Here is a 14,112-nt window from a genome sequence, read left to right as displayed (position 1 = left end):
ATTAATGTCAGGTTTCAAAGTACTTGCACAATAGTTGTCGTTAATATGACCCGAATATGACAGTTTGAGCTGCGCAGAAGTTCAAAACGTGACCAGCGAACATCCTTAAGTGTTTGCTTGTCACATCGAAAACCCGAGTACGTCCCCACATGGGTACAATGTTTGAAGTCCATTTCTGGTGTCCCCAAACATAATGTTGCTTGAATACTGATAAAAGCAATGTAAAACAAAACTCCCTCACTTATACACCATACACATGTTGGAGTCACTGGTTTAGTCGGCTTGGAGGATGGTGGGCAGTGGACAAGGGATAATGACACTGGTTTAGTCAGGGTGGAAGACGGTTGACAGTGGACAAGGAATGTGGACACTGGTGTAAATACAGCATGTTTAATGGTGCATGGTTATAGAAAGTTATGGTTCCTTGTGTTTGAGCCAGGTGTCTGCAGTGACGAAAGACAACACAAGCAGATCCTGACTTGACAGACACTATGGTGTAAATAGTATCTAAAAGTGTTTGCGGCCAATGTGGCAATGTCTCCTTTCTCTGATGTGACAGACACTACGGTGTAAATAGCATCTAACAAGTCTTTGCCACCAATGTGGCAATGTTTCCTGCCACTAAAGAAGACTAATATTTTCAACATATTCACTATATTTAATTTTTTGGTCACACACAAGATGCATGAAATGAGTTGTATCCCCAATAATCACCAAATATAGGCTGCCAACAAAATTGAAGATATTGGTTTCAATGTTTATGAGATATTACTTTAACGTAAGTTTGAAAAGTGAACAAATTGTCACATTGTAAAATAAGATCAAGGTCATCAAAATCAACTGGTGCCTGTGTAATCCCACCAATGTAGGCTGTCACCAAATTTGAAGATACTGGGTATAATAGTGGCCGGGGACAATAATGTATATACAGGTTATCACGGCAGTGTGTTTTGTGATGGTTAATATCCTGCATTAAGAATAAACATTGTATTTAGCGAGCCTTGGTGATAACCTACATATCACACAATGTCAATCTCAATTTTAAAAAAATGCAATTTTATTTGCTGCATATCATGAAACTAAACTTTGTGGGATGTGCCTGCATTTCTATGACGTCTCAAATATGTGCTACACATTGACAGATTTAACTGCAATTTTCAGTTACATCTGAACATGTTCATATGCACATCATTCAAAATGCTTGTAGGAAATTCACAGCATGTTCTGAATGGAGAAATCTTTTGCAAATTAATACATCATGAAAATGCAATAACCACATTTTAACAAGCACTGCCACTAAGGTGACATAATCCCTCGCCGCATATCATCAAATCAGACTTAAAAAGAAATGAAAGTGAAGGTCATAGCTTAAGATAGTATCATAGTTATCACTCTCAAACTCTCTTGATATCTTGTACTGCAGTTGTTCAAACACAAAAATATTTTGAAGAGTCACCAAGACCTTGACCAGTGTATGAAACTCCTAAAAAACCACAGCTGCCGTGACCTTGAAAATTAACTGATGGTCACCAAAATTGACTGGGCTCTGCACCTTCCCTAGACAAAGCAGGGTGTTGAATATGAAGAAAATCCAGCTAACGGTTCTTGAGATATTTTGCTGACAAGATAAAACGCTAATGTCCCATTGTGACCTTGAGATGAAGGCCATGGTCACCAAACCTGACTGAGGCCTTTCCTTTACTGTGATAAACCTAGATACCAAATATGAAAAGAATCTAATCAACAGTTCTTAAGATATTCCAGTCCGTACCTATGTACGCAAGACGACTTTGAAAATTACATGAAGGTCACCAAAATTGACTGGTTCCTGCACCTTCCCTAGATAAAGCTTGGTGTTGAACATGAAGAAAATACAGTAAATCGCTCTTGAGATATCTCGCTGACAAGCTTTACATGCAGCTAACCATGCTGAAATCTTTTAAGTGTCGCAGTGACCTTGGAAATTAACTGAAGGTCACCAAAATCAACTGGGCCCTGCACCCTCCCTAGATAAAACTTGGTGTTTCCAGTGCTGGTTTCTTGAGATATCTCGCTGACAAGGCAAAATGCTAAAGTCCCCATGTGACCTTGAGATGAAGGTCAAGGTCACCAAACCTGACTGTGACCTTATTTATACTGTGATAAATCTAGACACCAAATATGAAAAGAATCTAGTCACCGATTCTTAAGATATTCCAATCCGTACGGATGGACAGAGCCCAATACTGTATCTCCCACTTCGCGCTAAATGCGCGTTGGGTGATAATAAATCTAGATGGCCCTTTGCAGCTCAGATGTGGAAGGTTAGACATCAGAGAGAATCTGACAGACAAAGCATGATCATGATAGTCACAAGGTGGCAGTTCAACTTCTTGTAAAGCGCTCAACATGAGAAATGGTGGGCAACAGTTACTGCTTTCATTTGGAAGATAATGAACAAGCAGCTATGTAAAAATTCCAATACAAGAGAAATGCACTTCATGTTTCTTATCTTTTCACTTACTCACCTCACAGAAGAGTGTGTCAGCAATCTGCCAGATGTCCGCAATAGACTCATGGGATACACCTGTTACACTTGTGATGAACTCATAGAAACCCTGAAAAACACCCACACATTTACAGTCACACACCTTGAGGGAGTATTGAGGGAGGCTGTACACAGGGATGTACCATGTTATCAGTTCCTGGAGATATACAGACAGTATTGAGGGAGGCTGTACACAGAGATGTACCATGTTATCAGTTCCTGGACAGATACAGACAGTATTGAGGGAGACTGTACACAGGGAAGCACCATGTTATCAGTACCTGGACAGATACAGACAGTATTGAGGGAGGCTGTACACAGGGAAGTACCATGTTATCAGTACCTGGACAGATACAGACAGTATTGAGGGAGGCTGTACACAGAGAAGCACCATGTTATCAGTACCTGGACAGATACAGACAGTATTGAGGGAGGCTGTACACATAGATGTACCATGTTATCAGTTCCTGGACAGATACAGACAGTATTGAGGGAGGCTGTACATAGGGATGTACCATGTTATCAGTACCTGGACAGATACCGACAGTATTGAGGGAGGCTGTACACAAGGATGTGCCATGTTATCAGTTCCTGGACAGATACAGACAGTATTGAGGGAGGCTGTACACAAGGATGTGCCATGTTATCAGTTCCTGGACAGATACAGACAGTATTGAGGGAGACTGTACACAGGGAAGTACCATGTTATCAGTACCTGGACAGATACAGACAGTATTGAGGGAGGCTGTACAGAGGGATGTACCAGTGTTATTAGTACCTTGTTCTGGGACTCCTCCTTTTTCACACGGTCTGATTTGAGGCTGGCATTATATAGCTGGTCATACCGTGGACAGTCCTCGCCCATGTTCAGCTCCTAAACATCAAACAGCAATGCAGTCTATGTGAACTTAGTCTCAGTGTTATTACACTCCTCTACTGCGTCTAACAAACCATCATAGGAGGAGGTCAGGTCAGGTAACCTTTGAGACTGACCAATCAGAACATAGCTTACCAAGTCACATAAATGGACATTCACACATACCTTTTGAACTTTTACCTGAAAAAGGATTGTACCCAAACGATTCTGAAAGCTATTTTCCATACAATCGCTTCTGAGGGATGCACATGGAGCATGCTACAACACTGTCAACAGCGGGTAAACATTTGCTGAAAATAGGGGTTTTGTGAATACTCAAGGATGTCATCTTGCAGACATATTGGCTAATGGTAACCAAGTCAGCAGAAAGTCCAAAGCGTACATACTGCAGGTCAAATATCTGTGTTTTATGCGAATTTTCATTTGTCGAGTGATTGGTGTCAGTGACTGAGGAACTCTGTATGTCCAGCTGAACCCCAAACAGTATCTGTTGTCTTACTGGTTTAATCCTTTCGACATCTAGCGTTTCATTGGACTGTCATAGATCACTCAAAGGTTGCCTTCTAGGGTTTGTCAGTCTCAGTGCAGAAGTGAAGTGAATAATACTGAGACTAAGTTAACTTAGAATCAGACTGAACAGAAATCTATGTAGAAAAGAGTTCACCCTTTACTAAACCTTCAAATTTACAAATCTGTTAAACCTAAAAAGGAAAAGGGCTTTTTAAAGAATACGCAACCAAAAAGTCCAGAGTGTCTACAGTCAAATGTATGCACCATGTAGTCTGTAGGCTTTAGAAATGAACCACTAGATTTGGGGGTTTCAGTCTTAAACAGACAAGTATATTTTAAATGAAAGCAAAGGCCTAGAAAAATTTTCAGAAAATATGTACACTGCATCCTCACATGTTCAGAAAGACATCATAAGATATGTCTTTACTGTCCAAAAGGAAATTTCTATTGTACAGTTTCAGGTCTCCATTCATGAAAAATATCATATATATATTTGACATAACAAAGTCAGCATATTTCTAGTGTATACAATCACATTATGATACATATTTAGACAAAGACACGGCCACACAGACAGCCACACGCATGCACACACACACACACACACAGAGTCTGTTCTTAATGTTGGCACACACAGTCTACAGCCTGAACAGGAAATGGAATATTCCACTCATGGAACATAAGTAGACCACACATGTTCAGATGGCAATACATTTACTAACACAATTGAACCAGTACTGTTGCACTTGTAAGCACTTGTTACTATCCATGAACACTAAAAGAGGACTCCAAGCAGTGTTAGCCTTGAGTCAACGCCATCAACAACCTCAAAAAGTCTTTGAAATAGCCTGCTTGGCCATGGCTTGTGAAAATACAGTCAAACCAGAAATTTCCAGTTACTGGCCCGACTGACTTGTGAATTTTCATGGGGTCATTTTGTAAAGATATCACTCTCTCAGATTTTTTAAGTTATAATGCACTTTTAACTCATGCAAGGTTATGGCCTGATAAAAATGTTCATATATTAGCTCCTCAATGATGAAAACCTGTGTCCACAATCCAAATTCTGGTTCATGACATATCATTTGGACTGGTAACTTTCAGCAATAGCTGGACCGACTGGTTAACAAAATTTGGAAAGTATTTTGTACACTGACGCCAGGGCACTCTACTGGTTAGCTGAAGCACACACATACATTGTCCTCCTCCTCTGGTCTGGTGTGGACAGGGATGGGCTGCCAGAGGATGCTGCTGTTCCACAATTGGTCTCCACTTGGAGGATACAGACCAGCCAGGTTAGAGTAGGCAGACATCAGGCACCTGTCCACGTCTGAACTCTCCACGCGGATCTGATGACACAGGTAGACAACAGTTTGCCAATATATACCACAGCAAACATTTACAACAACAGTGTTCACGATGGTGTTTCAAAGTAACTGGACATTGGGTCCTGTAAGTTTCAGATCTCTGTCTGACCCACTGAAAATTCACAGGACCCACAGAATAAAGTTAAACAAACATTTCAGATTTGACATTTCGTATATTAGTTATAATTGTAATTGAAATTATTAACATTATATGATAACAAACATAAGATTTCGAAACAGCAATTTGAGAAAACAAGTGTAACATGCCACAAATAACAAATTCACACAAAGATATTGTGAAATATTCAGTAAGACACTGGGGCTGGCGGGTTGGTAATTTCTATCTGACCACTGGCGAACCTGCCAGATTTGTCAGAGGGTCAGACGCTATTCGTGAACACTGCAACAAGCAGAGGAGGATTTGGAGATGGGTGTTTAGATGGAAAAAACCAAACAAACAAAATAGAGTCTAAATAGTAGGGGGAAAGTTAAAAATGGTGAGAATTAAAATCAGACAGCTTGTAGTCAGGAACACTACTCTATTTGTTTCTATTCTGGACTACACTGACACCTGGTAACCAGAGTACAACAAGCAGTGGCATTTCAGTGAGTTGTGTGCCTTGAAAATGCAAGGATCTATTTCGGATTGTCATGGACTACACAGTAACACAGGTCATACATGATGTAGGCCAAACTTATAAAGCCAAATTTCTGAATAATTCAGATGGACTGAAGAGACAGTGTGACAGTATACTGCGGGGAAACAAATAAAGGAACACAGGAAAATAAATGTGTTCCATCAAAATGTTCCAGTTTTCATCACCAGCTTTAACAGAGGACCAATCACTGTCTTTAAGTGGTGTTCTCTTCTTTGTTACCCTCAGTATATATAGCTGATCAGCATAAGCATGATGAGACAGACCTGCACTACAGTAGCAACATTCCACTACCAGTTGGGGCTTTCTGTTGACACACCATCGTATTACTGAAACCAGATTAACTCTCTCTCTTACCAGCTCCCTACCTACCTCGGTGTGGATGTACTTGTCACTAAGGAATCCCTTGTAACGGCGTCGGAGGAAGCGACCCAGTGAGTACTGTTCCTGCATCCCAAACTGAAAACAGTGAACACTGTTTTATTACAGAGCTACTACAATGTTTTTCATACAGGTAGAGGAAAATTGCATGAGATTAAACCTTGGTCCACCTACACTGCAGTTCAGTGAGATACTGAGACAACAGTTCCACAAGTCATGTACCACTAATAGAAGTCACTATTTCAAAAGTTTTTAGGTTAAAATACTGACATTTTCTCAGAAAAAATACACAAATATAGACCCCAGAGCAGGAAAGGCATTTCAAACTTTCAGTAGCAAGTATGGTTTTAGCAGTATTCCAGCAATACCACAAAAATGGACACCAGAAACGGGCGTCACACAATGCACCAATGTGAGGAGCCCAATGTAAGTATTGCTGAAGAAGTGAAGAGGTGGTAAAATCATAAAGGTAAAAATTTACAGCGCTGTGAAAAATGGACCATATGCATTGAGTCTCACTACAAGTTATCCAAATGGCAAAATCAATTTTTGAACACAGATGTTTGAGTAACAGGTCTGAGTAGTAGCTATGTAACATTTCTAATACTGTTGCTGCTAATGTGCTATCTTGAAAATCTGTGACAAAAATGCTTGAACATATGTTAAGTTTCAGCTGTATTAGTCAAGTGGTTCATGTCATGTAAATATTGGTCTCAACAGATCAGTGTCAGGTGAGTGTACAAGACCAGGAACCTTTAGATAATGTTAACAAGACAGGGGCTTCTTATGTGTGTGTGAAGTCACAGACAGACGTACACCGGCAACAAATCTTTCTCCTAAATACCATTTTGTGACTTGTTTTTCCATTTCGTGAGTAAACACTGAAATAGAAGCAGGTTAAAGGCAAACAACATAGATATTATTATAAGTCTAATTGCATGCACAGTGATTACAGACAGTTCATTTGCAACAAAATGATACTGATGAATTCATTCTAACACAATAACAAATAGACAAAAAAGACGCAAACCAACGCAGAGTGCAGTTTAAACAACACACCAACTCTAGACAAAGCTGCATAATTTTTGCCACAAAAACAAAAAGGTTGTTTCAGGAACTGTCATTTATTTGCCCATTTTCCCAATTGTTCACTAGGATACAAGGGCAACTAAAGGAACAGCATGAAAAGCAAGATACCCGTGCATTAGTGACGTCAATGAGTACTGATTAATGAGAGAACATGAAATTTGCTCCCTATGTAAAGTCCTTAAGCACACTGCCTGTGCAGTTGGGGCATCATCTGGTCAGGTCAAAATTTTTTTGAGAACCTGTTAACGCACATACATCTCTTTTCAAACAATGTTCCTTTAGTTGCCACTGCACCCTTGTAACAAACTTGGAAAATGCACACATAAATGATGACAGAATCTTAAGCAACTTTTTTATTTTTATTACATAAATTATGCAATTTCTTTCCTGAGTTGGTCTGTTGTTTTTATTGCACTTTGGGTTGGTTTGCATCTTTTATATCTATATGTTTTTGTGTTAGGTTGCAGTTCATTGGTATCATTTTGTCTCAAACAGACTGTAGCTGTGTATTGACCCATCATGCACCCAGATTGCCCCCAACAGGTGCTAGTACAACTTACTGTAGTCAGCCAGCCCAGGCCTTGAGGCCATGTCTCGTTGACCAAGTTCGGGTTCTTGGGATACGTTACTGTCGGGCTTCGGTCACCATGGCGATACACCTAAACAGAAAATCACTTTTGTTAGATGTTTATAGAATATACTGCTCATTAATAGCATATTTATTCAAATATAACCAGGTACATGCTATCGTATGTAACAAGATAAGTGACAATTGTAAATTCGATATGCTACACATATGGCAAGGTTATAACAGACTGTGTGATAGTTGGTAGTGGTGTGATTAAATGAAGTAGTTGAGGATTAATTGCAGTGACAAAGAGCAATCAATCAAGTTTTCTCATAATCAAACACAAACACTTTTGGAACACTTGTTTGCTTTAACAATATTTTCCAAAAGGTCGCTTTTGTCTGTTACATTTCATAAGCACTAGAAGCTCATTTCAAGTCACGATTGAATATATCTTTAAGCCTCCAGGAAATCTATGTTCCTAACATACCAGTCATCCTTTAAAGGTGTAATCCATGAACATCTGGGTTAGACTTGATATTCAGTAACTCATGCTTGTTGTAAGAGGCGACTAACATGACTGGGTGGTCATACTCGCTAACTAGGTGGCCACATGTCATCGTATCCCAATTGCATAGATTGATGATGATGCTATTGCTCCCTGGAATGTCTGGTCCAGATCCAATTTTTTACAGACCACCGCCACACAGATGGAATACTGCTGAGTGTGGTGTGTAACTAAATTCACTCACTCACCTTTAAAGATGTAGAATTTCCAAATGCATTTTGTTGAATTTGTGCACAACTTGAAAGAACTATGTGTTTTGGGATTTTTTTGTTATACAGTAACAAACATAACCATGAAAATTGGATAAAAGATGTCAAGCAAATATTCTCGATGACTGATCAGTTGTAATGAATGAATCATCAATTATGACGTTTTAACAAATTCCCAACACTAGTGATAGTTAGGCCCTGCATGTACACTTGCATTGTCATCAGCACCCTACATACAAGCATTGATGGAACAGCTAATCATCTGGAACACACATCAATTATTCAGACCACAAAGGAAGCACTGTAGCAAGGAATCACTATATCACAATAACAGTCACCTGAAGTGATGGATGACTGGTTGAGATGAGATGGCCCTGTTGTGCACAGGTGGGCTGCTGCCATGAACATACTGTGGGAAATCTCTGACTAGTTGGTAACTTCCCTGATCAATATGTCCGACAGAACAATGTAGTATGTCTGAATAGTTGGTACCTTGCCTGAACAACATCTCATACAGGGCAACGTAGAATGTCTGACTTGTTGGTCACTTGCCTGAACAACATGTCACACAGGGCAATGTAGAATGTCTGACTTGTTGGTCACTTGCCTAAACAATATGCTCTACAGGATGGTGTAGTATGTCTGACTAGTTGGTCAGTAGCTTGAACAGTATGTCATACAGTGCAATGTAGTATCGTATCTTGTTGGTCACTAGTCTGAACACTATTTCTACATCAATAAAGATCAGGTTTTCGTTTCGAGGCTTGACGACCACATGTATTAGAGATGCAAATATTACAGAAAAATGTAAAGTTATCTTTTTTCTACAATGTTTCAGCTTTGATTTCAGATATGGCACTGACAAATATGCTTACCATAAAGCAGATAACATGTTTGCCCATTTCATGTGATCAGTCATCCTTCAACACACACAAAAATCTTACAACAATAGCATTTTTATATTCATACATGGCAGAATAGTCAATTTCTAGACCATACATGAAACACAAACTACATTAATCAAAATTGATTTAATGTTATTCACTGACGGTATGAAAACATGGCAATGATGAACTGATATTGCTACATCAGTGCTCTTAGTTTATTGTAATATTTAACAGGGGTAAATGTTAGCATCCCCAAGCCAGTCCCCCTCCTGATCCACCTCTGGTTGCTGTCAAAAATGTCAGGGCTTTTGCTGTGACAGTTGAGAAACTAGTTCAAACTAGTAACCACTGTGTTGATGTTCAATTGTTCTTTTTTGTGTTTCATTTCTGCCAAATATTATTTACATTTATATTTTGCCATGATTAAAAGCTTTCATTAAAACTGAATAAAACAATGATTTTGTTGTGTTTATGCTTTTAAATCAAGTTTTAAAGTAACTCAATTATAAGTAAGTTTTTTGTTGTTTTTTTTGGTCAAAAAAAACTTCTTGCAATATATTGCAATACATGTTGCACTACTTTAAACTGGAAATACTCTGCGTCAGTTTATACTTTTGTGAACGTTGCGTTTAACGTCAACATGGGAAAGCTTCTCTGTGTAGCAATATTAAGACAGGTAAATTCACAACACAAACTTTTCTAGCTGCACAATATTTTCGGTTTACAGTGCATGTTTTCACATCACAATATATGACAATATAGAAATTCTCTGTCATACCCATTCCTAGTACATATTGGGTTAATATGTTTACAGAATTTCAATGTTGAATTTATTCTAAAATGTCAGCCCCTTGACTATACTCACACGTGGCATGAACATAGCTAGTTTTGCACCTAGTTAACTGCACCATGTCTTCATAAAACACTACAAATTGTATTAGTAAACATTGCTGAAAGCTTTGGAGTAATTTCACAGTGAATCCTTCCAATATAAACAAATTTATTCATATTTAACATTATATCTTCTAGACATTTGTTCGCATCAGGGAATAAGTAAAGGAAAAGTATAATGTCTGAACATTGGTTATCTAGCTTATGGTATTCACAACTCATAAATCATAGACTATATGAACAGATGTTCTGGTGATATTGGACACATAACTATCAGCACCCAACTGCTAAGATATCACTTCTTTAGTACCAATATGTGACACTGACAGGTACAGGGTTTGATGTCACTAACTGCTGCATAATATATACATCTCATCACAGAACACGTTGCACAGCCAACATAGTTATTATCTATAGGGGAACTGGTAATTTCTGCGGCAAAACTACTCTAGAATTTGCTAGCCAGTTATATTACTGTCACAATATGTGAAGGAAACTTTACACATCCTTGATAATTATCGGTACAATATAATTAAAGGCCCCCCCAGTTTCACAGAAATGGTATCTAAAAAATTGGAGAAAATGGTAACTTTTTTGAGTGGCATTTAAAAGTGTGTGTGATGGACATCTAGGAGAGGTCTATGGATGCACAACTTCTTTAATAATAATATAAGTGCTGTTTCAGTGTTACTACTAACATCGCTACTAAGCAAATGATGCTTGATTGATAAGTGTTAGTAGCTACACTGAAATGTGTAAACATTCTAATCTGTTCATTTTGCCAGGCTGGTTTAATGACTATGGAAGCATATACAGACCCGTGCCAAAAGTATTCATCACTTGACGTCATTTCCATGGACCTACATGTTAAGTTAGTGTAGCATTAATAATTTTCTTGCATTTGATTTGGGTAAGGTCAGAGTCAAATTCTGCATATTTCTGGGGAATTATCTTATACACACGCAACGACATTTGCATTTGTGATAGCTAAAACCCAGAAATGCTGTACCATGAATAGTTTACGCCAACAGTTGATTACGTTGTAATATTGAAGTGCGTGTCCTACAAAGCTGATAAGAAGGGTTTTGTCAGGAAATGTTCAGAATTTGTCTACTTTGTCTTTTTTCATCAAAAAGATGCATTTAAACAAGTAACAGTTCCAGTAGTCTTGAATGAAATTGCAAATAATTTTCTTCACCCCTTTGGAGATTTTTACTGGAAAAACACAAGCATATGTCTACTTTCAAGTTTGTGACTTCCGATTCGTGACAGCAGGAAAACGAAGATGACTTCTTGTTTACAAACATTTGTTTCGGTTAGGAATTTGCCGTGACAAACAATGTAAGAAACCCCCTTTGTGAACAAGCAAAACAGAACAAAGACAAGTCTAAAACATTCAAATTTTGTATTATTTAGCAAAGAGAGCAAGTTATACAAAGTCACAAGTCAATTTCACAATACCAATTTCAAATACAATACAAGTGAGACAAAATCTAAGGCATTGGGTCACAAAATACACAAAAGTGTCAATGCGAGAGAGGAACAGTTATGCAGAATGTAACACAGCGAATAGTCTGACGTTGGCTGTGAAGATGAAGTGTTGGCAGTGACTGTGATGGTAATGTGTGAATGTCCGTCACACAGCAACTAGCCTTTATATATACACACAGTCATTTCCCAAACGTTCGAGCACATACCACATGGCAAGCTCTCAAAGTGGTGTTTATTTGTTTTCAAAGGGAGATAACGTACTGCCTTAGAGGCGTGCCACTTACATAATTCTCTGTAGGAAATGTGACCCATAATAACTAACGCTAAAACCTTTAATACTGTGACCCAATTACAACTACCACAGTAAAATTAATAACAACTCAAATCATGGAAAATACACTCTCGTAACATATTAAACCTCACATCACAAATTAATCTGTAGCGACTGCATAAATCCGGAAGAGATAGGTGAACGAAAATAGATGTCCGTGAATTTTCATTATACTGGGATATTTCTGGCATGAGTCTGTACACACATAACTCTATCTTCATCCAACAGCACATTCTGTGACAGCTGTGGGATTATAGAGTAAAATCACATCGTCTGATGTTCATGGATCTGAATCTGCTGTACAACACTTCATGAGATTGGTTAGCAAGGTAATCTGATTCAGTATTCAACACCACCGACATCAGGTAGTACTAGATGCCTACTTCAGAGAGAACGTGCCCTGAATGTATATTTATATCAATAAATACTGTACTATATCCAGACTTCGAGGGATGTTCTGCTGTAAACACACAATGTATCTCCTTAGCTATCAGCAAAATCAATGTAGTTCAAGGTAAGATAACTGTTATTGATATATCCCAAATCTCATGATTGTCGTTTGTCGTACGGGCTTGAAAGCAGTCGTCGATATTGCAGGTTAAAGCTAAAACAGCACCAAAGCAAAAATTCAAGTTCTAGCGCGGTGGTGTACGTGGTTTTCTGGGTTTACTTTGTCACAGAAAAAAAATTTTTTGCTCACCTACTGCTTTGCTCATTACATGTATTATGACGCTTGATGAACCCGGTGAGTGCTCGTTCAAGTCGTCAATCGTTCTCTGACCTGGGTCGATGTCACCATCCGATAAGGGAGGAAGAAAATTCAAAAGTGGCTCTGGTGAAGAAGAGGGCTCACGATCTCGTACTACGTTAGGGGGAATGTCTAAACTAGAGGATGACGACATGGCTTCTAAATTTTGTCCTTCTCTTACACCGGGAATGTGTACCACACTCAGTTAGCTAGGCTCTCGCATGGGAATGACAACAACGTGCATGTTTTATTCAAAAAGCATTAAATCATGGGACGTCATTACGTAAATGCAACTCGCACCAATAATCATCATATGCACAGGAAAAGCACACCAGGAGATCTCTCATTCAAATTTTGCACCCACCAACAGAGTACGACATCACAATTCCTTTATTACAATTAGTTGTTATGCCAGTATTACCTCCACATGTCCAGTGTTTAAATACAATAAGTTCTGCTCTGTCTATCACCAATCTCTGGTAAGATGGAGGACTCTCGACCAGACCACCCGTGTTCGGTTCCCAGAAGCGACATGGTTTCTTTCAGACTTAGATTCTTAAATTGTTAGTTATGTTGTTTACTTGAATGCTTACATCACTAACATTAGATGTATGAAAGTAGTATGTTAATTCACAGGAAGTTGCAGAGGACGAGAAGAGACGGGGACAGCCAAGCAGAAGGAAGAGACACGGAGACAAAGTACAAGGACAAAGGTGTATTAATTTTTATCACCGCCCCTCCCCCAACTTTTTGAATATTACCCCCAAACTTCTAAACCCCCATTACACGCATTAAAACCCAAAACATTTATACCAGCGCCCCTTTTAGAACATTACATCTGGGAATAAATCCCCGGGACCGCATTTCTTAAAGGGGCACTGATGCAGAGCGAATAATGTTTCTCGCCAACGGTCTAATTACGAAACAAAAGTGCAAATTGGTCAGCGCTCGCTCCCTCGACCGTGACTGACTGGGCTCCGGTCCACATTAGCAGAATCTCTTCACCTAAACA

At 38.9% G+C, this 14,112-nt stretch overlaps 1 protein-coding gene across 1 annotated transcript in view; it reads right to left on the bottom strand.

The window, feature by feature from the left end:
- Window positions 1-14,112, bottom strand: part of LOC137255730 (prostatic acid phosphatase-like) — a 30,074-nt gene that overhangs the window by 11,421 nt on the left and 4,541 nt on the right. Inside the window, exons 2-6 of the mRNA XM_067793229.1 lie at window positions 7,968-8,066; window positions 6,310-6,396; window positions 5,111-5,263; window positions 3,306-3,401; window positions 2,508-2,597 (exon numbers count right to left, since the gene is read on the bottom strand). Of these exons, the coding sequence (XP_067649330.1) occupies window positions 2,508-2,597; window positions 3,306-3,401; window positions 5,111-5,263; window positions 6,310-6,396; window positions 7,968-8,066 (525 nt within the window). The remainder of the gene's footprint in view (window positions 1-2,507; window positions 2,598-3,305; window positions 3,402-5,110; window positions 5,264-6,309; window positions 6,397-7,967; window positions 8,067-14,112) is intronic.

Source organism: Haliotis asinina, chromosome 11, assembly GCF_037392515.1.
Source record: "Haliotis asinina isolate JCU_RB_2024 chromosome 11, JCU_Hal_asi_v2, whole genome shotgun sequence".
Classification (NCBI taxonomy): Eukaryota; Metazoa; Mollusca; class Gastropoda; order Lepetellida; family Haliotidae; genus Haliotis; species Haliotis asinina.
This window is presented reverse-complemented; position numbering and strand designations above follow the sequence as displayed.